This window comes from Condylura cristata, unplaced genomic scaffold (genome assembly GCF_000260355.1).
Source record: "Condylura cristata isolate star-nosed mole 26May11 unplaced genomic scaffold, ConCri1.0 scaffold00023, whole genome shotgun sequence".
Lineage (NCBI taxonomy): Eukaryota > Metazoa > Chordata > Mammalia > Eulipotyphla > Talpidae > Condylura > Condylura cristata.
In genome coordinates, this window is record NW_004567124.1 from 31,256,821 (window position 1) to 31,278,818 (window position 21,998).

At 35.3% G+C, this 21,998-nt stretch overlaps 1 protein-coding gene across 1 annotated transcript; it reads left to right on the forward strand.

Annotated features, from left to right (window-relative positions):
* The first annotated feature begins 389 nt into the window (after nucleotides 1-389).
* Nucleotides 390-21,259, forward strand: ARHGAP11A (Rho GTPase activating protein 11A). The gene is made up of 12 exons (XM_004687945.2): nucleotides 390-602; nucleotides 3,887-3,957; nucleotides 5,570-5,666; nucleotides 6,752-7,005; nucleotides 7,639-7,802; nucleotides 7,948-8,094; nucleotides 13,484-13,558; nucleotides 14,248-14,415; nucleotides 16,604-16,733; nucleotides 17,215-17,323; nucleotides 19,128-19,266; nucleotides 19,579-21,259. The coding sequence occupies exons 1-12, from the start codon at nucleotides 465-467 to the stop codon at nucleotides 21,159-21,161; spliced, it is 3,075 nt and encodes a 1,024-aa protein (XP_004688002.1). The 5' UTR covers nucleotides 390-464; the 3' UTR covers nucleotides 21,162-21,259.
* The last annotated feature ends 739 nt before the right edge of the window (nucleotides 21,260-21,998 follow it).

A 21,998-nucleotide genomic window follows, 5' to 3' on the forward strand; every position in this document is an offset into this window, starting at 1 on the left:
ACCCAACTAAGCCTGCTGGTGTAGGAGGGGCTCGGGCAAGAGTCATTACAGTTGGAACCGGACGAGGGCAAAGTGAAGTCTGAAGGAAAAGGGATCTTTGGGGAGCGGCCGGAAGTGGTGAGAAGCTCGTGGAGGGCGTTAGTATCGGGAACCGAAAGGATCTGAGAGAAAAAAGGGAGGTCTGTGTAAGTTGTGGAAAGGGTCGGTGACAAGGAAAGAAGGTCGGGGTAAGTGAAAGGAAGGTGAGGTGTGGCTAGATCAAAGGATTAAGACGAGACAAGCAGTGAAGTGAATAGAGGGGTCTAGGAAAAACCGTAGAAGTGGCTGGGGTTCTGGGTCAGAAGAGTGTCAGATGTGACCCAAAGTCGGCGGAGTTGGGTGCAAACCTAAGAGAGTTTAGAAATTGGAAGACTTTGTGGTGAGCGAGACTTAGGACCCAGCTTGTACCTCGGTGACTAGGCGACATGTCTGGGATGTGGGATCAGAGGCTGGTGAGGTTGGCCTTGTTGCAGCAGCTTCGGGCTGTCTATGGTATTAAGGTAAAGGGTGGCCGTGGTCAGTGCGATCGCAGGAGACGTGAAACAGCGGCCACGGAAATCGTGGTAAGTTCTGGCAAAGGAGAACTGGTTTTTTGTTTTGTTTTAAAAAGGCTTTGTACTATTTCTTATTACCATGTTGTGTTCATTCGTGTTTGACTCCAAATGCGGTTATTGACTGTATTTGCCAGCCAGACAATCAACTGCTGAAATTTAAAGAATGATACTCTTGATTCTTTGCAGGGATCTTAGATCATACAAAGAAGGTTACAAGTTGCTCTCTCATATTTTTTTTTTTTAATTTAAACGTCAGCACTGTTGACATTTTGAACTGAATTATTCTTTGTTGGATTTGGGACTTGGTGTAGTTGGCTTGTGCATTGCAGGATATTTAAGAATCATCTGTGTTTTTTGTCCACTAGATGCGAAGGCATCTTGCAGTTGTGACAGTTAAAAATATTTCCAAATGTTACCAATGTATTGGATTTTGAACAAGCTATCATTAGTACTGTTCTACCACTGTTTTAAGAATACGACTTGTAGTGGGACAAGGGGTTCATGAGGTGCTACAGAAACCATTAAAGGGTCTAAACTGAGAGACTAAAGTAGAATGATTAACAAAGCTGTTAAGTGATGCTTGCATGGACTCAGGTAGGGGATTTTAAATGAAATTCTATTATCTGTTGCAAAATGAAGAATTTTATAGCGAAAAAATGAAGAATTGAATAGAAAATAGTTTAAATGTATGTGCCTCTAAGTTAGAATGAAAACTACTAACCTCTGAAAGAAAAGCTCTTGAGGGAGAAAAACAATTTGTATAACATTTGATAGCTTATAAATTCTGGGGAATTTGTTTTTATTGTTTGAAACATGTTTATTTTCCTATTAAGAGACTGAAACCTGCCTTTAGATTCAGCCTACTAAGTGTATGATTCGGGTTACTTTTTTAATTTTCCTAAGCATGAATGTCCTACTCCATAAAATGGGGATAATGGTATCTCTCATTTAGTTGCTTAGGGAATTTTTAAAAAAGCAGTAAAACCTGTTGATAAGACTAGCACAATGCCTATTACATGCCACTTACTCAACACATGATAACCAATAATCTACTTCCTAATTTATAGTCAAGCCAGACATCCTAATAAAAGCAGTCTAATAAAGAAATACAGAAGATCATAGAAAAATGAGATTTAAAGGATCAGTAATTTGTTCAAAACTTGATTTCTTTAGTTCTTTGCTATTTGCTATCTAAAAGTTTTTGGAGCTTTTTAATAGGACTGGCAATCTTTCAGAAATTATACTTTAAATGCTATTCCAATGTACAGAAATTATTTAAAGGATGTAATTTGTTTTCTCTAATGAAACTAATGATAGTAGTTATTTGTGAAGCCAGTAATGAGACTTAAGGAACAGAAAACAACCCTGAATAAATTAGGCTTGACATCTGTAGACTTATAATCAGCTTTAGTGACTTCTTTTTTTACTTTGGTTGCACAGTAACGAGAAAATTCTGATTTACCCAAGTAAGGGGTTATGTGTATTGACATTTTCTTAAAAAATGGCTCACTTGAAACAGTCATTGCAACAGCAGTAAATGAGTTCTTGAATAATCTGTCAGACATTGATACACATCTTTTATATCTTATAATTCTTTGATTCTCTCTATAGCCCTATGACTTAGGTAGGAACCGTGTGAGGATAATGGGGGGTAGGGAATATTAGTGATACAGTGCTACTCACCTAGTAAGTGGAAGAGCCTGAATTTAAAACCAGACAGTATTGCCTCATTCATTATGTGTCACAAAGTATAGTCACATGCTTAAAAGGGGACTGCTAAAATGTTTTTGCTATGTTGAATCATTAACAATGCTAAATGGTTGCTTATTGTAAATAGATGGTCAATAAGATGTTTTAAAAACAAGTGTTTAGGCCCTCACTGCTGGTCCAACGGGTTAGGGTTAGCAAGCTGGCCACAGCCACTTCAGTGTTAGTTCAATCCTAGACCCCAGAGGTGATCCACATGGGGAGGCAGACCTCTCCTTACCTATCCGCTACTCCCCACGATGCTCCCCTCCGCAGTGTACTTGTTGATCTGCCTGTTCTGCTCCCCCACTCTGTCTCTAGTGAATCCTCTCACCCACCACACCTCTGTCCTGTACCCCAGTTCTGTAAGCATAAATACATCTTTAAAAAAGAAGTTTAAGGGCATTCATGGAGATAGCTGCACATAAGCTAAATTGACACGTACATGTGTGATGAGGTGTCCTCACTTAATTTTGTGTAGGTAGGCATATAGGCATGAATTTTTAGGTCCAGTGCAAAAGTACAACCTTCTTAACTAGTGGCACATCTTTAAGAAGCTTGAATGTATGCACAGTGATGGTGCACCTTTTTTCAGAGGTGTGTACAAATACTCAAGTCAGCCAGTGCCCATGTTTACTTTGGGGATCTTAAGTGCTAACATTTGAATGTAATACATCTGAATATTACTTTTGAAAAATTATTTTCAAAGTAATTACATGAAATTTGAATTAAAGGTAGAATGCCTGCCTTGGACAGGGCACAATCTCAGGACATAGTTGAATGCACTCTTTTGTAGAGTGTGAAAGACAATCAGGTCTAAGAAAACTGTTCCTGATAGTATTTTTAAGAAGTACCAAATGAGTGACAGAAATTGCTCTTATATATCAACTTAGCCTTTTGTTCAAATTAGTGTTAGGGTGATGAAACTGAAGGACCTGTTGTATTTTGTGGAAGTAGTAGTGTTTTTAGGTCAAATTTGTTTAAGAATTTGACCAGTTTACTTTCCATTGTTGAACTTAACAGTGTTTCTTGTGGGTCTTACCCATCTTTGCATGTCTGGCATGTCTAGCACAAAAGCCTGTTATATTATGTAGTTGACTCTTAGTGACACCAGCCCTGGAGGGCAGTTGAAAATCCTCCTACAACTTTTGACATTCTCACAACTTAACTATTGATAGCTGGTGGTTGACTTTATCAATAACAAAAACAATTAATACATATTTTATATGACATATACTATATATTGCATTAATAAATAAGCTGGAGTAAAGAAAATATAATTAAGAAAAACATAAGGAAGAATTAATACGTTTGTAGTACTGCCCTGTATCAGTGCTATTTACATGAAAATCTTTATATAAGTGGAACCAGGCAGATCAAAAGTCAACTAATTAATTGTTACTAAATACACTCAAAATAATTGTTTTATATTGATAGACAGTTTATTTCTGCTCTTTTTTAAAATTTTCTAGGGCTTTTAATTTGTCTAATATTTAAGAAAATATACTTTACTATTTGTGTTACAGTAACTGAATGTGTCATTTTAGGGTAAAATATTTGGAGTGCCTTTTAATGCATTACCCCATTCTGTTGTACCTGAATATGGACAAATTCCAAGGTAAGCAAGGTTTGAAATGAAGACTAAATATTTTAAACTGCTTGGGTGTTTAAAAATGGTTGTATTGCATTAGTAATTACTACATTTCTCAACATTAATGTAAAGTTATTTTAATTTTTAACTTGTACATATTTTATGATTTTTATTCGTTCCCAGAACTGAATAATTTTAGATAATAAATTATTTTTTGTTTTATTAAATCAGTTATCAGTTCTGTACTAATTCTTATGCTCCAGTTTAGCCTGTATTCAATAATGTCCTGAATTATCAGTGCAGCTATCATTTTAATAGTTTTTAACTTGTTTCAGGAATAATTAGGCAAAAGAGTATTTAAGCTACTGCAGTATTTATAAATATAAATTGTGTAACAGCTGAGCTTTTCTAAGCCCCTATTATTTGTAAATAAGCTTCTGGTCAAACTGCATCAGAAAATTAACATTGAAAGAAAATATCTCAAAAATGCATGTGAAGAGATTTTGCTCTTCCTCATTCATTTCCCCTCTATTCAAAGTAGATTTCATTCTGATTACTCTATTCTAGTAACCTAGGTTTTTAATTGATAGCTTGTTCCCAAAGCATCTATTGAGCACTTGACTGCCTTAGAACAGTTTTCCTTCATCAGCCTATAGGTATAGATTCTATTTTGCCACTTCTGTGACCTATAAAATGTTTACTTATAATGATTGCCATCATTTAGAAGTGCAGTTATATCCTCAGTAATGATTAAATCTACACTGTAATTTCTTGGCTCCTTTTTTAAAAAACTATTCTGTCAGTTATATCCTCGGTGACTTTCAACCCCTGCACTAGAGCAACTCTATCAGCTGCTTACAGCTGACATTCATTTTAATTTGTTGATGCCATCAATACCAACTAAGCATCTACAGCCACCATTTTGTGTTTAAAATGAAGAAATTGAACACATCTTTAAATAGGAGAAGAATATAAGAACTGAAATATGTCCAACTTTTATGAAGGTTAATGATAGGATGAGAAAAACCTTGCTTTATTTTGAGGTAATTGTAGTAGATGGTAAATATCTTAAGCCATGTATGCTATACGTATTACACATAGAGAACAGATTTATAAAAAAGACCCCATCGTAACCTAGCATACAGATGTCTGCCTGAAAGAGAGGCCAGAAAGAGTTTGAAAAGACAGAATCGGAGAACTAGCAGAAAAACAGACTAAAGATCAGGGAAAAAGTATTTTTAAGATACGCAGGGAATTGTCAAGTATCAGATACTTATAGGACTAGCAGACGGGGATAATGGACTGACCACAAATTTGGGAAGGCAGAGGCCATTGGTGACTATGATGAAAGCTGTTGGTATAATGGGAATGAGAGTCTTTGGAGAGGGTTGAGCAGAGACTGAGATGATAAAGTGGAGGTAGTAAAAGCAATTTTTTTTGCTCTAAGTAGAAACAGAAATGGAGTGGGAATGAGGAAAATGTAGAATTTGAACATGCTTGGGAAGCAAAGACAACTAAAAATAACCTATCACAGTGAATTGGGTATTTGTGACATCAGGACTTCTGAAAGGAGCATTGTGCTTATGTACTTTGATAGGAGAATAAGATACCTGGTCACCTAAGTAGATTTCTCTTTTAGCTTTCTTGTTGATGCTTGCACATCTTTAGAAGAGCATATTCATACAGAAGGACTCTTTAGGAAATCAGGATCTGTTATTCGTCTAAAAGCACTGAAGGTAAGTGTATTCTTGAACCATACTCTTCGTTAGTACCACTTTGTGATTTGTTTTTTATGATTGAAATGTTTAGAACTGTTCCATGAATCAGTGACAATTGAATTGTAAATAGCTTTTTTGGTGTTAGTGAGGTATAATTGACATATTTAGGTTAGACAACTAGTTTTTTGCTGTATAGTATGAAATAATCACAATCAAGCTATTTGTATAATATTTTAAGTTTATTGAGTACTTACAAATTTATTATCCTTGTACATGAAAATAAAAATATTTACCCTTCTAGGAAGGAGTGGTATATTTTAAAACAAGAGTTCAGGGAATTTATTAAAAAATTCCTTAGAGTGCAAATAAAGTATGAACTTTGCAATGATTTTTTTTAATTTCCTAAATTTTTTTACATTGTTCATTTTTTGTACAGTATCTGATTTCTCCCTTCAGGAGTTGTTTCCCTTGTTTTCCCATCATCTTGACACCAGTGAACCACCATCATAGTCCCTTTAGCTCTTCCTGACTCAGTTTTAACCCCTCACCCTTCCCCTATAAGTGAAACCATCCAATACTTCTCTTTTTCCTTCTAACTTATTTTGCTTAGCGTAATCCCTTCCAGCTCTATCCATGTTGCCATGAATGGCATGAGTTTGTTTTTCATTACTAATATTCCATTGGGTGAATATACCACAATCCTTTGATCCATTTGTTCATATCTTAGCTATTGTAAGTAGTGCTGCAGTAAATTTAGGAGTACAGGTTTCCTTTTGATTAATATTTTGGTTTTGTTTGGGTAGTTTCCTAGTAATGGAATTGCTGGATCATGTGGTAGATCCATTTTTAGTATTTTGAGGATCCTCCACACAACTTTCCATACTGACTGGACTAGTTTGCGTTCCCACCAGCAGAATGAGATGGTTCCTTTTTCTCCACATCCTTGCCAGCATTTATTGTTTCCAGATTTTTTCTTTGTAGTATGGGCCATTCTCACAATGAGATACTTCTCATCATGGTTTTAATTTTGGGGGGGGGGGGGGGCAGAGGAGGAATACCTTTTTATACCCAGAAAATGCTCAAGATGCTTATATTTCTTTCAGAATAAATTGGATCATGGTGAGAGTTGCCTGTCTTCTGCACCTCCTTGTGATATTGCAGGACTTCTTAAACAATTTTTTAGGGAATTGCCAGAGCCTGTTCTCCCAGCTGATTTACATGAAGCACTTTTCAAAGCACAGCAGTTAGGAACAGAAGAGAAGAAGAAAGCTACATTACTGATCTCCTGTCTTATGGCTGACCACACAATTGAGATATTAAGATATTTCTTTAACTTTCTCAGGAATGTTTCTCTTAGGTAAGTAGTAATTAAGTCTTGGGAAGTGGTAGCTTGCTTTTTGACTAGGTAGAGTTACGCTTTTATGTAGTAAAATTTCACTTAGAATAGAAATTTTTCTAAGTAATGTTTATATATTTCCTGTGAGACGAACACCCTGTATATTTTAGGAGACAGTGCCAAGTCATTTAATATTTTTTTGACGTTTTAGAGTCATCATTGTGAATTCCTTAATGGGCTATTAGTATCTAATTCACTGAATAGCTTTGTATTCCTGTGTTTTAAAGTAGTTTGTTTTCCTTTTTAAATGTATCCCCTTCTCTGCTTGCTTGTTGTAGATATACTTGCTGTCCTCTAATACTTTGAAGATGTATGTGTTTGAAAATTAGATAAACATATTCCATGAGATATGGAAAACCAAAGTGTGAACTGTATAATTAGCATAATTTTATGATACATATTTAAGCACAGAGGTAGTGTGTTTCTAGTTTGCTTTACTATATTTAAATCAATCATGTAAATGGATGAATGGTCACTGTATTTGACTTGGGTGTTATTGATAAACAAGCAATCTTTAAAATGTGCTCAACTTGTTATTTTAATTATGACTTTATCTTTGATTCCATCAAAAAAAACCCTTTTTTTCTATTTAAGATCCAGTGAGAATAAGATGGATAGCAGCAATCTTGCGGTTATATTTGCACCAAACCTATTTCAGACAAGTGAAGTACATGAAAAGATGTCTGCTAACACAGAAAAAAAACTACGATTACAGGCTGCAGTAGTACAGATTTTTATTGATTGTGCATCAGATATTGGTAAGATGTAGTTGCATTAAGTTAACAGGATTGTTAAAATGAACTTTCAAGTGAACTCGAAAATAACTGTTAGAAAGTTAGAGTATACTGTGACTATTTTGAGGGGCAGTAGAGGACAGATCTTGATTGTCAACATTTTATTTAGGCCATGTTCCAGATTTTATCCTGGAAAGGATACCAGCTATGTTGGGTATTGATGGTCTCTGTGCTACTCCATCATTAGAAGGCCTTGAAGAAGGTGAATATGAAACTCCTGGTGACTGTAAGAGAAAGCAGAGACAGAGTGTAGGAGGTAAGCGACATTCTTGTTTTAGGGAGAAAGACAGCCAAGCCATTTCCTTTTGTCGAAAGTACATTTGAAGTTTGAGAAGCATAAGTTATGAGGGCTGCCTTTTGGTACTTAACAGCATAGTTGGGAAGATAGAACATTCTAATGTGAAAGGTAAAAATGATGATTCATTGTAATATTTAAATACTGTCTTTAAGAGAAACATAAAATAGGTTCATAGGAAAAATGTTTCCTGGGTGTAATGATCAGGGAGTCTTCAAAGAAGAGGTCACCTGAAACTTTTTGAAAAATGGGTGGAATCCAGAGGAACTGGATGGATGGTCAGAATACTTGTATCCTATTCTAGATGAGAGAGATGCCATGAAGAAATATTTGTGTGGGGCAAAGTACACTATGTCTCTAAATAGACCAGTATGACTTGAATCAAGGACTTATTATAAAGGGTTAGAATAATACAGTGAGCTCAGTGTCGCACTAAAGAATTAAAGGTAAGCTGAATCATTGAAGGCGATTTATATGATTAAAACATTTTAGAAATTGGCCCTCTGCCAAAATTGGTGGCGCAGCGGGTTAAAGCACTGCACTGAGAAGCTGAAGCCACTTCCGCATGAGTTTGATTCCCACCTGCCCTGGAGCAGATCTCTCCTGACCTGCCTGTTCTGCTCCCCACTGTGTCTCTGGTGAAGCCTCTTGCCACCCCTGAGCCTCTGGCCTGTGCCCCAGTTCTGTATGCACAAATAAATAAATCTTTAAAAAAACAAACAAACAAAAACATTTTAGAAAATTATCTGGCTTATACTGGGAGGTACTGGGAGGCCAGTCAGATGTATGGTAATAATCCAAATATGAGATCATGATATAAAATAGTGAAATGAACTAGTTAGGAGTATCAATCAAATAATGCAGCAAATAGCCAAGGAAGAATCAAAAGCATCCAAAAGTCCATTATAGTAGAATGCGTCATAAGACTTATTGCCTTTATGCATAAGATTTACACCATTCCTCTTCCATCTGCCTTAGAAAATTTCTTATCTTTTTGAATATCAGAGCCAACTGTACTTACTGTCTTTTTCCTTTTTAAATCTTTGGCTTTCTTGATTTTTTTTTTTTGGTAGATTCCCCTTAAGCCTTTTTTTTTTTTTAATGTATACAAAAGCTGAGATGTAGAGGTGTGAGAGAGAGAGAGGGTTCATCAGAGACAGAGTGGGGAGCAGAACAGATGGATCTACTGAAATAGACTGCTGAAAGGAGCAGTGGGAGAGACAGGAAAGGTGAGCTGTGACATGTGGGTCAGCCCCCTGGCCAGGGATCAAACTCTTGCAGCAATGGCTGCTGAGAGCTCCATAGTGCTGACGCTTACCCCTTGCTCCATCAGGCCTTAGGCCTTCTGTTTCATTTTCTAGGTGTACTGTAGCAAAGTACTACAAATGGGATAGCGGATAACAACAGAAGTTTATTATCTTACAGTTCTGGTTAGAAGCTTGAACCAAGTGTGCGTGGGCCATGCTTCCTCTACAACCTGTGGAGGAGACTTTTTTCTTTTTCTTTCTTTTTTTTTTTTTTTTTTTTTTTTTTGCATCTTCTAGCTTCTAGTAGCTGTCAGTTATCTTTTTGCTTGCTGGATCATTCTAGTCACTGCATCTGTCATCATATGGCATCTTCCTGGATGTCTTTCTCTGCCCACATCTCCCTATTACAGTGACACCAATCGCATAAGATTAGGACTTACACCTAATGACCTCATCTTAATTTGAGTACATCAGCAAAATCCTTAATTCTAAATGGCACACAAACCTATAAACTTGTTAACACTTACAGATCTTTCTCAGATCATGTTTATTATCTTTTTCCCCATAACTGATTTCAATCAGTTATGTGATAAACACTGGATCTCTGTTATCTCCTATTCAACATTCCAGTAGAGTTTTATGCCCCATGACTGAACTAGCTCTCAAAACCTCACATTCACTTTAGCAATGGTCTGCTAGGCAGACATCTTCACTTCTGCTTTTCCTTGATGCTTTAAACATGTTGTTTTTCAAATGATCATTGTCACCCTTTCTTTAGACCTACCTGTTTAATTCCTCTTTCTGTCCATGAAATTTCTATTCTGTTCTGTTGCTCACCACTTTATCATTCAGTCTTTAAGCCATGGCCTCCAAGCACATTATCACCTATAGTCAGAGTTTTTAAGTTCTGTTGCATTTTTACTGTGAAAATCTTCTTTTGGTTTTTGTGTCTTCTCCTTTAAACTTCTCTGCTTATTGCTGTGAAGACTGACATTTTTGATGTATAACTAATCACATATCAGGTATACACATACTCTTCAGAAACTTTCATTGATAATCCTGCTACTTAAAACTGATATTAAAGATCTTTCATAGGATTGCTTTAACTTTTCTATTGTTTCTTGTCTCTCTTTTATACAGCCTATACTTTAGTCAAACTGTTTATTTTATAGACACTTTTGTTCTTTTACTTACACATTAGTTTCTTTCATCTACTCCTATTCAAATTATATCCAACTGTAAAAATGTGGCTTAAATGTTAACAAGTAAAGGCTGTCTTTCCCCCAAGCCTCCCATGTTCTTCAGTGTGGAATAAATCTCTTTTCTGCTGACATTCTTTAATATTTTAGACTTAACCAAGTTTATTAGTTTTATATTTATTCTTTGTGCCATTGCCTTCTTTCCTCCTATGCTTAGTACTCTTTGAAGATAGAGATCATTTATTCAGCTCAGTGTTTTTACTGAGTAGGCATACACAGTTGAGTGAGTAATACAGTAAGTCAATGTTTGGCTTAAATTCAGAGGTGTTTTGTTCATGAATGGATGGTAATGGCATTTGTCAACTGCCACTAAAGTACACTGATTTCATTAACAGTTTAAAAACTGTCCAGTTGCTCTAGACCATCAGTGTCTTATTTTTTTATTTGCCGCCTTCTATTTTGTTTTTGTATTTCTTGAAATGCCGCAAATATCCAATGGTTAGGCTATTTGCTTTGAAGAGTTTTTTGGCTTCTTTTTTAAATTGTGGGAAACTATGACAGAATGTCTCATCTTAACCATTTTTTTTTTTTAAATATTTATTTGTGCATACAGAACTGGGGTACAGGTCAGAGACTCAGGGGTGGCGAGAGGCTTCACCAGAGACAGAGTGGGGAGCAGAACAGGCAGATTGACGAAGTACACTGCTGAGGGGAGCAGCGGGCGGGTCAGGAGAGGTCTGCCGCGCCATGTGGTCACCTCCGGGGCAGGCGGGGATCGAACTCGTGCTGAAGTGGTTTCAGCTTCTTAGTGCTGTGCTTTAACCCGCTGCGCCACCAGGGAGGGCCTTAACCATTTTTTTAATTGTATAGGTTGGTAGTGTTACATTTACGTTGTTGTGCAACCAATCTTTAGAACTTTTATTTTTGATATTTATTGTATGAGTTACTCTAGTTACTTTTATACTGTCATGACAAATTCTTAACTATATTGGCTCATAATCTACACAGGATTTAATGGCAAACTTTTGTAATTTAGGTAGGAAAGATTTGGTCTCCCTTTATTTTCCTGTTCTTGCATGTGTGGGTATGTTAGTGTGTATGTGCTTGATTGTGTTGTCATTATGCTGACAACTGTCTTTCACGGACACTGGCACCAGACTGAGTTGACTTGATCAGCGTATATGTGGTAGGTTCATGAGATCTATCAGGATGGAGACACAATTATTCCCTTTCTCTAGAGATGAGAGTGTGTGCTTTCAATGTGGCCCGTGAGATAATTGTGACAATTTTAGGTTATAGATGGACCAGGTTTTCCTTTTGCTGTGCTAAGTGTGTGTTATCTGCCATCACTGAATCTGTTGCTGAGTTATTTTCTTCTTTCTTCTGTTCTGGCTCTCATTTTTCTTTTTTTCCGTTTTTCCTCTCAGTAACCTGGTGTGTCTGCCCAGCTACCAGCAAGGTTGACTTCATTAGCCATTGCCTCCCAGTGAAGACAATGAATATTGTCTCTTTATTGAATATTCTCTAGTTTACATAATTAGGCTACTACTGAAGTTGAGTTGAAATAATTTTGAGTGATATTCGATGACTAATTGATACACATAATTAAAGATCTTTTGTGTTTCATTGTCATTGAGAATTAGGGGCATATTTGTACATATAACTGTTCCCATTGAAGTTAAAATTTCCTAATGTCTTAGTCTCCGAAATTCTGTATTAATCAGTTTATTTGGCCACATGACTCTTTCCTGCCAGAGACATTTTTTTCCCTTCTTGTCTTTTTATCATATACTGTGCTTTGTTTTTTACCTCTAGCCATTTGCTCTTATTTTCTTTTCCTGATACCCCCTTAAATATTCGTTCTTCTATATTTGACTTCTGTTTACACTTTGACCTTCTTTGAAATGGTCCCATCTCAGTTCAGAACTTCACTTCTTTTCTGATTCCCTCACTCCAAGTTTTAGTTTAAATTTCACTTCTGCTTTGACTCCCAAATCTATTGTATTTGTACTTCAGACTATATCCCTTAGTCATTTTTATTTATTTACTTTATATACTTAGTATTTGTTTCCTATACTAAAGTAACTTCCACAAAGGCAAAAAGACCCATGTCTGATTTTGTGCTAGCACAGAGCTTGACATACAGTATGTACAAAATAAGTAGAAGTAACTTTGTTGAATGCCTGAATAATATAAGACTGTTTTTGCTACTTTGCATGCCTCCTTAAATCTTTCACACCACTGCCAAAGTAATTTTTCTAAACTGCAGATCTGATTATTTTTCTTCCTTTGCCTTTGGAGACGTTTAAGTTCTTCAAAATGACACATAGGTTCTGTTCTGCCTAATATGCAAGTCTGATCTCTTATTGTACCCACTGCTCACTATTTATACTAGCAATATCAAATTACTGGTTTCTAATACAGCTAAGTCCTTTTTTTATGCCTTTGTATACATAATACACCCTGCATAGCTTTTCCGCTTTGTCCAAGTACTAACTCCCTACTTAATCAGTGCCTGTTAAATCTGTCTTGACTTTTGCTTTTACAGTTTTCTTGTCTTGACATTTTCTCCCTCCCTCAACAAGAAAGGGCTTCTTCAATCATGCTCTTTCCATTATACAGAGTTGCTTTATATTTTATTCTGTATTGCAAGCTTTTTTTTTTTTTTTTTTTTTGCCTCTTTTGAAAGAGAGACTTGGGAATATAATTGGGGAATGAAATGAAAATATATAGTTTTTCCCCCCTATTTTGAAATACTTGGTTTTGAATAATCTTTAGTATTATAAATTGATAAAAACAAAAAATAAGCTTGAAGACCACAAATATCCATGTGATTGTTGGTGGAAAAGAGATAAACATTAAGTGATAATCTATTACATCTCTATTGTATGCTTTGTATTTCAGATTTTGTTAGTGGAGCATTGAATAAACTTAAATCTAACAGAACACCCTCAATTACACCTCAGCAGGAAAGAATCGGTAAGTATTATGTTTATTTAAAGGAAAATGTCTTACACTATGCAAAAAATTAAGACAATATACCTGATTTTGGTTTCTGTTTTTGGTGGAGATATTGTACTATAATACAATGTTGTGACATTGCCAGTTACATTGGTTATAATGAACTTGAAACTGTAGGTAAGATGTTTTTTGTCTGTTATGTTTTTAATCTTATACATCATGCTTTCCTGTTCCTTCTAAGTTTGGTGTTAAACATGAAAATGGCTGACTCTCTTTTTTTTTTTATAAACAGAAACTTGTTAATGTGCATTCCAATTTTTTAAATCTTGATTTGCTTATGGCTGAAATTATCAAGCCGAATAACAGACAGTATGATCAATCATTTGTTTTATTTTCCAAATTGAAAAAATTTATTGGTTGATAGTTACGTAAAAAGCAAAAACAATATTTAGATCAGCTTTTGTTTTGACTTCTTGACTAATTTTCTTCCCTCTGTTAATGTTCTTTATTATATCTTTTAGTCTGTTTGGTTTAATATAATAGAATTTATTAAAAGTTTTGTTTCTTTGTAATTTCTTATATGTAATAATCCTGTTCTTTGTTCAGAGCTCTAACTCAAAACTTTATAGGAAGAAATTACATAAAGCTTTTATATTTTCAGTTCTGTGTGAGAGACAACCAAATGGGTTTTACGTTTTTTTCCCCAGCCCAGCTATCTGTATCACCAGTGATTCTTACACCAAATGCTAAGCGCAAACTGCCAGTAGATTCTTCTCATGGTTTCTCAAGTAAGAAAAGGAAATCCATCAAACACAATTTCAACTTTGAATTATTGCCAAGCAATCTCTTCAGTAGCAGTTCTTCTCCAGTTTCAGGTAGCAAACAGAATTTATGTAATTTGGTTATATATTAATGTGAATGGGCAAAGTGCTATTTTATGTAAATTATTATTAAAGTCAGAGCTTTATTCTGTGCTTTTATCAAATCTCTGAAATGTTACTGTTTCCTAACTTTGAAAAAAGATAGTGGTTTAGTATAATGTGTGTGTGTGCGCAAGTGTGCGCGTGAGTGGAGGCTGTGCCTATTTGAGCTTGGGATGAGTAACTCAGAATTTGGGTTTCTATTGGTAGCACTGGTGCTAAGATTTTATATGACTGGATATTCTGAATTGTAATTTCTTCTGATTTATAGCTGTTTTTATTGCTGTCTTTTTTTGAGTTGAAGTTACCAGAAGTTTAATTATCTCTAAATCCAGAATGGATTTAGTAGATCCAGGGATGATTTTTAAAGTTTTGTCCTCAAATAACTTTTATAAAAACCTTAAAAACTTGTTTACACGATCCTCATAGTATAGTCTCAAACCTTACCGGCCCTATTAGTTCCTAGCAAATGAACACGTTCCTAATGTAGCTGGCTGGAGCCTTCAGAGAATAATATAATCCTGTTGATTTGAGTGCCAGGTTTTTGTTAGTGTGATTTTTTTTTTTTTTAAGACTTATTTATTTGTGCATACAGAACTGGGGTGCAGGTGAGAGGATTCACCAGAGACAGAGTGGGGAGCAGAATAGGCAGATCAATGAAGTACACTGTTGAGGGGAGCAGCGGGCGTGTCAGGAGAGGTCTGCTGCACCATGTGGGTCACCTCCCAGGCTGATGATTGAACTCTCACTGAAGTGGCTACAGCTTGCACGCAGTGCTGCATCCTAACCCGTTGTGTCACCAGGGAGGGCCCAGATTTTTTTTTTCTTTTAATTAAAACATTGAACAGAATAGCAATTTGTTCTCTTGTGCATTCACAGGGTCATCACCTAGGATTATTTACAAGTTCTCTATGTTCATTAAAAGACTATGTCTTCAGCTTTCTATCCTGAGAATCTGAAGACTTAAACTCCTATAGATTAACAAGTTCAACAGTAATAATTTAACCACCATTTTTCTTTGAAGCTACTTTCTCGGCCATAATTCAATAATTTCCACTTACAAAATTGAAAATGGGTTGGTTTCTGTTTGGATTGTCATAGATGATGATGCTTTTAAAAAATGAAAACAGGTAATTTTACTCTCTAATTTGTAGAGTGCCTATTGGTATTTTCTTGTTTGTTTGATCACTTTGCATTCTGCATATTCTAGCAACTCCTTATTGTGATTACTGCACATTTTCAAGGTGACTAGATTGCAGCTATAAAATAAAGCTGCCTATGTCACATTAAATATATTATTTTGACTTCCAAATTTTTCTTCAGCCAAATGCATCTTTTTTTTCTTATATGAATTTTTTTATCAATATGAATAAGGAGTGTTCTTGAGTGTATGTATCATGGGCGTGATTCAAATATAACTCAAATATATATATATATATATATATATATATATAAACTTTGTAACTATTTTACTTTTTTCCTCATTTTTATTTTAGTCAGTGTCATGACAGTTTGTTAAATAATTTAATAAAATGAATCATAACCACCATTTGTAGGGAGCCATAGAGCATGGCAGAAGCCGAGTGTTTAGGTATGTGTTATAATTAGTTTTGCTGGTTTACCAAAAATATTGGGCAAATTATACTCTAGAGACAGGTGGACAGCAGTTGGCCAGCAGGTGCTTACTGGATTTTCAGACTCTAAAAAGTTTTTCAGCGTTTTATTTTTGTTAATAGCATTTTAATGCTATATACCAGGAACACCTGAACAGCTTGTATACACTATAGTAGTATTTATATTCATTGCAAAAGTTCATTTGCAGAACCTAAAATCTTTTTATTAAGTGGTGGGACAACCTCTCAAGTATGTCTGTCAAAAGCATGTTCTTTCCTTATTCTGCAACACTGTATTACTTGTATTGCTAAGAGTGTAAAGCAAGACTAAAAGTAGTGTTCAATCTGGTATTGATGCTTTTTTTTTTTTTTTAATTCTGTAGGAATACTTGCTCCAGAAGTTTTTAACCAGAAACATGATTTTGGTTTAGTTTAGGCTAGAAATTAAGACTTTTAGTCTAACTGCTATTAATACTTTAAACTTTGAAAAGAAAATATGTGTGGCATATTACCTGTGGTTATTTTTATAGTTCACTTTGATACAAGCTCAGAAGGGTCATCTCAGAGCTCACTCTCTCCTATAGTCATCGGCGGAAACCATTTTATCAGTACAGGTGTGCTAAGGCGAAGTAAAAGGATTGCAAGTAAAAAAGTTTGCAGGTAATTTCTGCAGGACAATTTTTGTTTTTGTTGGATAAATTTTTGGTTCACATATGCAGTTGATAAAATATTTTGTCTTTTTACTGAAAATATTTGAATTAAAAATTTTAAAGATATGCACCCCCTTTATAATCATACTAATTATAATTAGACTTTAACCTCCAGAGAAAGGTTGCTAGTTTGAGTTCACTTTGCTTAAAAGCCTACTTAGCATGGATAATGTGTAATTTTGAAATTTACTGTTAATTTATAAAACTAGTCTAGTGATTGTTGTCATTGACATTGGACAACAGGAATCAATTTTATATGCAAATACAATGTTTTCATATATCCTATCTTATAGTTTATTTGATTTTAGGAAATCATTATTTTGTCCAGTTGCTGGCAATATGATTTGACCTGAATGATCTCAAAATTTTTATTTTTCAACAGTTTCTCTAGTTTTATGCTAAAAATTGACATTTTTATTTTCTCTTTTTAGGGTAGAATCAGGAAAAACAGGCTGCTTCTCTCCTAAAGTCAGTCGTAAAGAAAAGGTTCGAAGATCTCTTCGTTTGAAATTTAGTCTAGGGAGAAGTAGCAAAGATGTAGTAAGTATCTTTCACCATTTCATTGGTGTTATATTGGCATAAAGCTATAGACTTGTTACGAAAAGACCTTTTCAGCCTCCCTCCCCCAGGATACCTACTGTTTTTATTTTGGCCCTATTCTCTTTATACCAGAATCTTGAGTTAATATCTATAGTTCCTCCTTTTATATTCTACTTAATTCAATTCAGTGTGACTTTGATATCCCAAGTCAGTGCAAACTGCTCTCATCAAGATCACCCATAAATTCATTGTTGCTTAAACTAGGAGACAAGTATCAATCCTTATTTGCCTTGACCTGCCAGCAGGTCTGCACCCTGTGGATCACCTCCCTCTCTGGGGATTGAACTTGCACTGCAGTGGTTACGAATAGCTTCATACTGCTGTGGTTAAAAAGAGGGCCCTCTTTTAACATCTTTCTAGCTTGACCTCTCCACTTGGATGTTGACCCAATGGATAGCTCAAGTGTATCCTGGCTCAAATAGAGCTCCCAAGATGCATTTCTTTGCTGTTGCTGCTTTTACACTTCTCACCTCTCACAACCACTCTTTTACCTGTGGTCTTCACCATCGCACTTTTTAGTCACATAAACTATGCAAGCATTCTTCACTCATCACTTTTTCACACATGCCCTGTCTAAGCCATTAGGAAGTCTTATCTCACTTCTGTGTTTGGAGTATGTACAGACTGACCAATTCTCATTGGTATTGTATTTCCAACCTTCTCTGAGCTCTGTCATCTCAAACTGGGTTACTGTAATGTCTCCCTGATAGTTCTGCTTCACTGCACTGCTGTAGCCAAATTGTCCTAACCAAGTTAAGTCATGGCAGTTCCATGCTCCGAACTCTCAGGTAACTTCTCATTTCGCTCTGTAAAAAGGCCGCAGTTTCTCAATTGACCTGCAATCCTCCATGTGGGCCTCATCTACCTATGCCTCCTTGCTGCTTGTTAAATATGCCTCTCCCTGAATGTTTTTTCCCCTTTGACGTTAGAGTTCTCACCCTCATTTTTCTTTACTCACAGGTCATCTTCTGATCACTCTTTAAATTACACCTCCACCCTTTACAATTCCCATTTTTCTTATCATAACGTTATTTTTCTCCATGATATTTCTCACCTTACTTATTGTATATTATGCAATGTAATTCACTGTTGATCTTGTTTTGATCTGAATCATCCCATCTAGAATATAAATTTCCTGAGGGTAAAGGGTGTTCAGTTTTGTTTTTCCTTTTCTTTTTAAGACTTATTTATTTATGCATACAGAACTGGGATATAGGCCAAATGTACAGAGGTGTGAGAGGATGCACCAGAGACAGTGGGGAACAGAACAGTTGGTTTGACTGAAATAAACTGCTGAGGGGAGCAGCAGGCAAGACAGGAAAGGTCTCCAATGCCATGTGGGTCACCTCCCTTGCTGAGGATTGAACTCGTGATGAAGCAGCTGCGGCTAGCTTCGTAGTGCTGTGCTTTAACCCATTGCGCCACCAGGGAGAGCCCTGTTTTTCCTTTTTACTACAATAAATAGGCCCTGGCACAGAAGCGCCACACACACACACATAAAGTGTTTAATGACTGTGTGACTCTATTTTATTTTGAACTTTTAAATACCCTAGGGAAGATGGTTACAGTTTTCATTAGCATGTGTGCAAGTATATTTTTGTTTGCTATAAAATTGGTTGTCAATTTTATATACCTTTTAAATCAGCTGTAGAGGATTTTTAAAATTTTTTACTTTGTCTTGGTTATTTAATTAACTAATTTTATTTCTTAACTAAAAATTTTTCCATTTTTCTTTTCTGTGCAGAATGAGTGTTCTGGTATTAATAGACATGAAAATGTTGGTAGACGACTTGCAAATCAAGAAATTTTAAAAAATAGAATTGAATCTGTAAAAACTGGTCTACTTTTTAGCCCAGATATTGATGAAAGATTAACAAAGAAAGGTATGTTTATATGGTATTGTTAGAACTTTAGCTAGAAAGCCTACTTTTGTTGGTTTTTTAATGTAAATAATTAACTATTCTGGAAATTTAAAATTCATGTTTCTGTAATGTTATTATTTGAAATAGCAATGTTTTTCTATAAACATTTAGAAGATGCTTATAAATGTAAATAAAAATGGTGGGACATGTTTATAATAAAAATTAATTCTTTAACAAGTCTTTTTATTGGGATTATTAACTGCTTAGTGGTAGGATAATATTTCAGAACTGGTTCTAATATAAATTATTAAATACTGAACTGCTTTATTTTAGATTCAAAAAAGATCAGTAAGTCTGAGGAAAACTTACTAACTCCAGAGCGACCTGATGGAACAAATTACCGGATGTCTTGGGCAGGACCTAATAATTCAAGTTTTCAAGAAATAGGTGTAAATGAAGCTTTTCCAATAGAGGCAGATTGTGAGGTAGAGAACTCTTTGGAGCCGGGTAGTATAATTGAAAAGTCACCTGTTAGCTCATATGATCTCACTTCTTCTAATAGGTACAATAAGCATAATAACAACTTAACTGGAAGCTCTCTTAGTGGGGATGAAAATCACTTGACCACAGAGACTTTGGAAAAAATTCAGCAAGCATTTTCTGAATCTGGAAGTAATCTTCATGCATTGATAAATCACAGGGTATCATCAATAACTAATGTAGGGAAAGTAAAATTAAATGAAACATGTTCTATAGAAGGTAGCCCAGAGAAAAATTTATTTGAAAATAATGATTTAACTGTTGTAGAATCAAGTGAATGCCACACTAGAACAGGTGACAATAGTTTTTCAGAAGGAGAGTTATCATTACATCAGACTCAAAAATTGGATGGAGAAACAACTATAAGATGTTACTCAACTGAGGTGAATATGAAAAATGAAAATAGCATTCATACAGATGTACCAGAAGATAATGTAAGCAAGCAAGAATCGCCTGGTGATGAACAAATAAAGAAACAGCAGTCCCCTGCAGATAAAGTAAATGCTGAATTAAAGGAGAATGAGAATATAATTGAAGAGAACTTTCTACAATGTGCAGCTTCTAGGGAGGATGAGGCTAAGACCAGTTCTTTAAAGCATACTCCATGTAATACAACAAGCTTGTCAAAACCTAGGCTTGTGAAAATTGTTAAACAGCAGTCACTGGTGGAAGTGGAGGGTAAAACGGTTTCAGAAAGGTTACAAGTGACAGAACATGGAAAGGTTTCAGACCACATACAATGGTTTAACAAGCTTTCTTTAAATGAACCAAATAGGACAAAAGTTAAGTCACCCCTTAAGTTTCAACGTACACCGGTCCGTCAGTCTGTCAGAAGAATTAATTCTCTGTTGGAATATAGCAGACAGCCAGTAAGGCGTAAATTGACAAGTCTCAGCGATGCTGCTTCTCCCCTGGTGAAAGCAGTCAGCTGTGACAGTGCTCTTCCCTCTTGTGTAGAAAGTACATCAAAAGATTCCTCTCTTTCATGCTCTACGTCAGGTCCTAAAGAACGGAAGACTACATCATACGAACAAACAGATGTTGATTCAGTTTCAAAATCAAGCATGGACTTAACTTCTAAATCTTTCTCAAAGATGAAGAGACACCCAGACGCCATGAATGCTACTCTTGGGTCAACACGAATTTGTAAACAAGAAGTGATAACTGATGGTCAAATTAAGTTTCCCTTGGATGATCTGACAAATCAGGACATATTGAAATCTGTTGTAAATAATAATAAGGGCTTTTCTGCTGGGATAAATCACAAGGTCCTTCGAAAACCATCAGAAAGAGAGAGGATCTGGTATAAAGGTTCTCCAAAACATCCTATTGGAAAAGTTCAACTATTACCAACAAGTAAACCTGTAGACTTGTAGCTGACAGATCTTTTGCTTGTTATTATAGTGTAAATAGAATAAGCAGTGACTTGCAGGATAATCTACATGTTAGTTTGTAGCTCAGGATGATTGTTATGTGATTTTTTTTTTAATAGCACAAGTGATATGGATTCTTATGCTTGTATAAATTACTGCTTTTTATTAATTGTGGCACTATTTGAACATTCAAATTCTATTTAAATTTTATCTCAAAAACTGAGGTTATACTTTTAAAGAAATTGTTGACTGGGCTTATAGAAATTTATTTTTGAAATTAAGAATTTATTTTTTAAGTGTGGTAGGAAGAGTGGAATGAGTTTTGCATTTTTGCCATTTTTCTCCTGAATCAGATTAGGACTCTGCCAAGAAATTTCCAGCATGTGAAGGGAAGAGATAAACCCAACAAATCTTATTTCTTGAGTTATATTAACAATTTTTACCAAAATCCCCAAAAATTAATTTGCACCAATGGCCTCTTAATTCTTTATTACTGTTCAGCATGGAGTAGTTAATTTTATATTGCCTGTAGAAGTGTGCAAGTACATTCGCTTGAATTAAGAAAAGTAACTGAAGCAGAGGAATGATTCAAATGTGTTCATGTAAATATGAAGCTGCAGAAGGAATTGATGGATTTTAAGCCATATTATGTTTTTTAAGTTAATTTGCACAAATATACATTTGCATCTGTTTTGTCCAAAGTAGAGTTTTAAATTATTTAAGGAGGAATAATTAAGCAAGAAATTTTAATAAGGTGATTTCTTATGCAGGTGCTTGATATTTTAATGTGTAGTAGTTAATGAATCTCTGTACATTTAACTTGGATTCTTAAACTTTATA

What these genes read in the sequence shown, in the direction of transcription:
- ARHGAP11A (XM_004687945.2), top strand. Translation starts at nt 465, where the DNA reads ATGTCTGGGATGTGGGATCAGAGGCTGGTGAGGTTGGCCTTGTTGCAG. An exon ending in GCAGAGACAGAGTGTAGGAG is followed by an intron (nt 8,095 to 13,483) that starts GTAAGCGACATT and finishes TTTGTATTTCAG; the next exon opens with ATTTTGTTAGTGGAGCATTG. An exon ending in TGAAAGATTAACAAAGAAAG is followed by an intron (nt 19,267 to 19,578) that starts GTATGTTTATAT and finishes GCTTTATTTTAG; the next exon opens with ATTCAAAAAAGATCAGTAAG.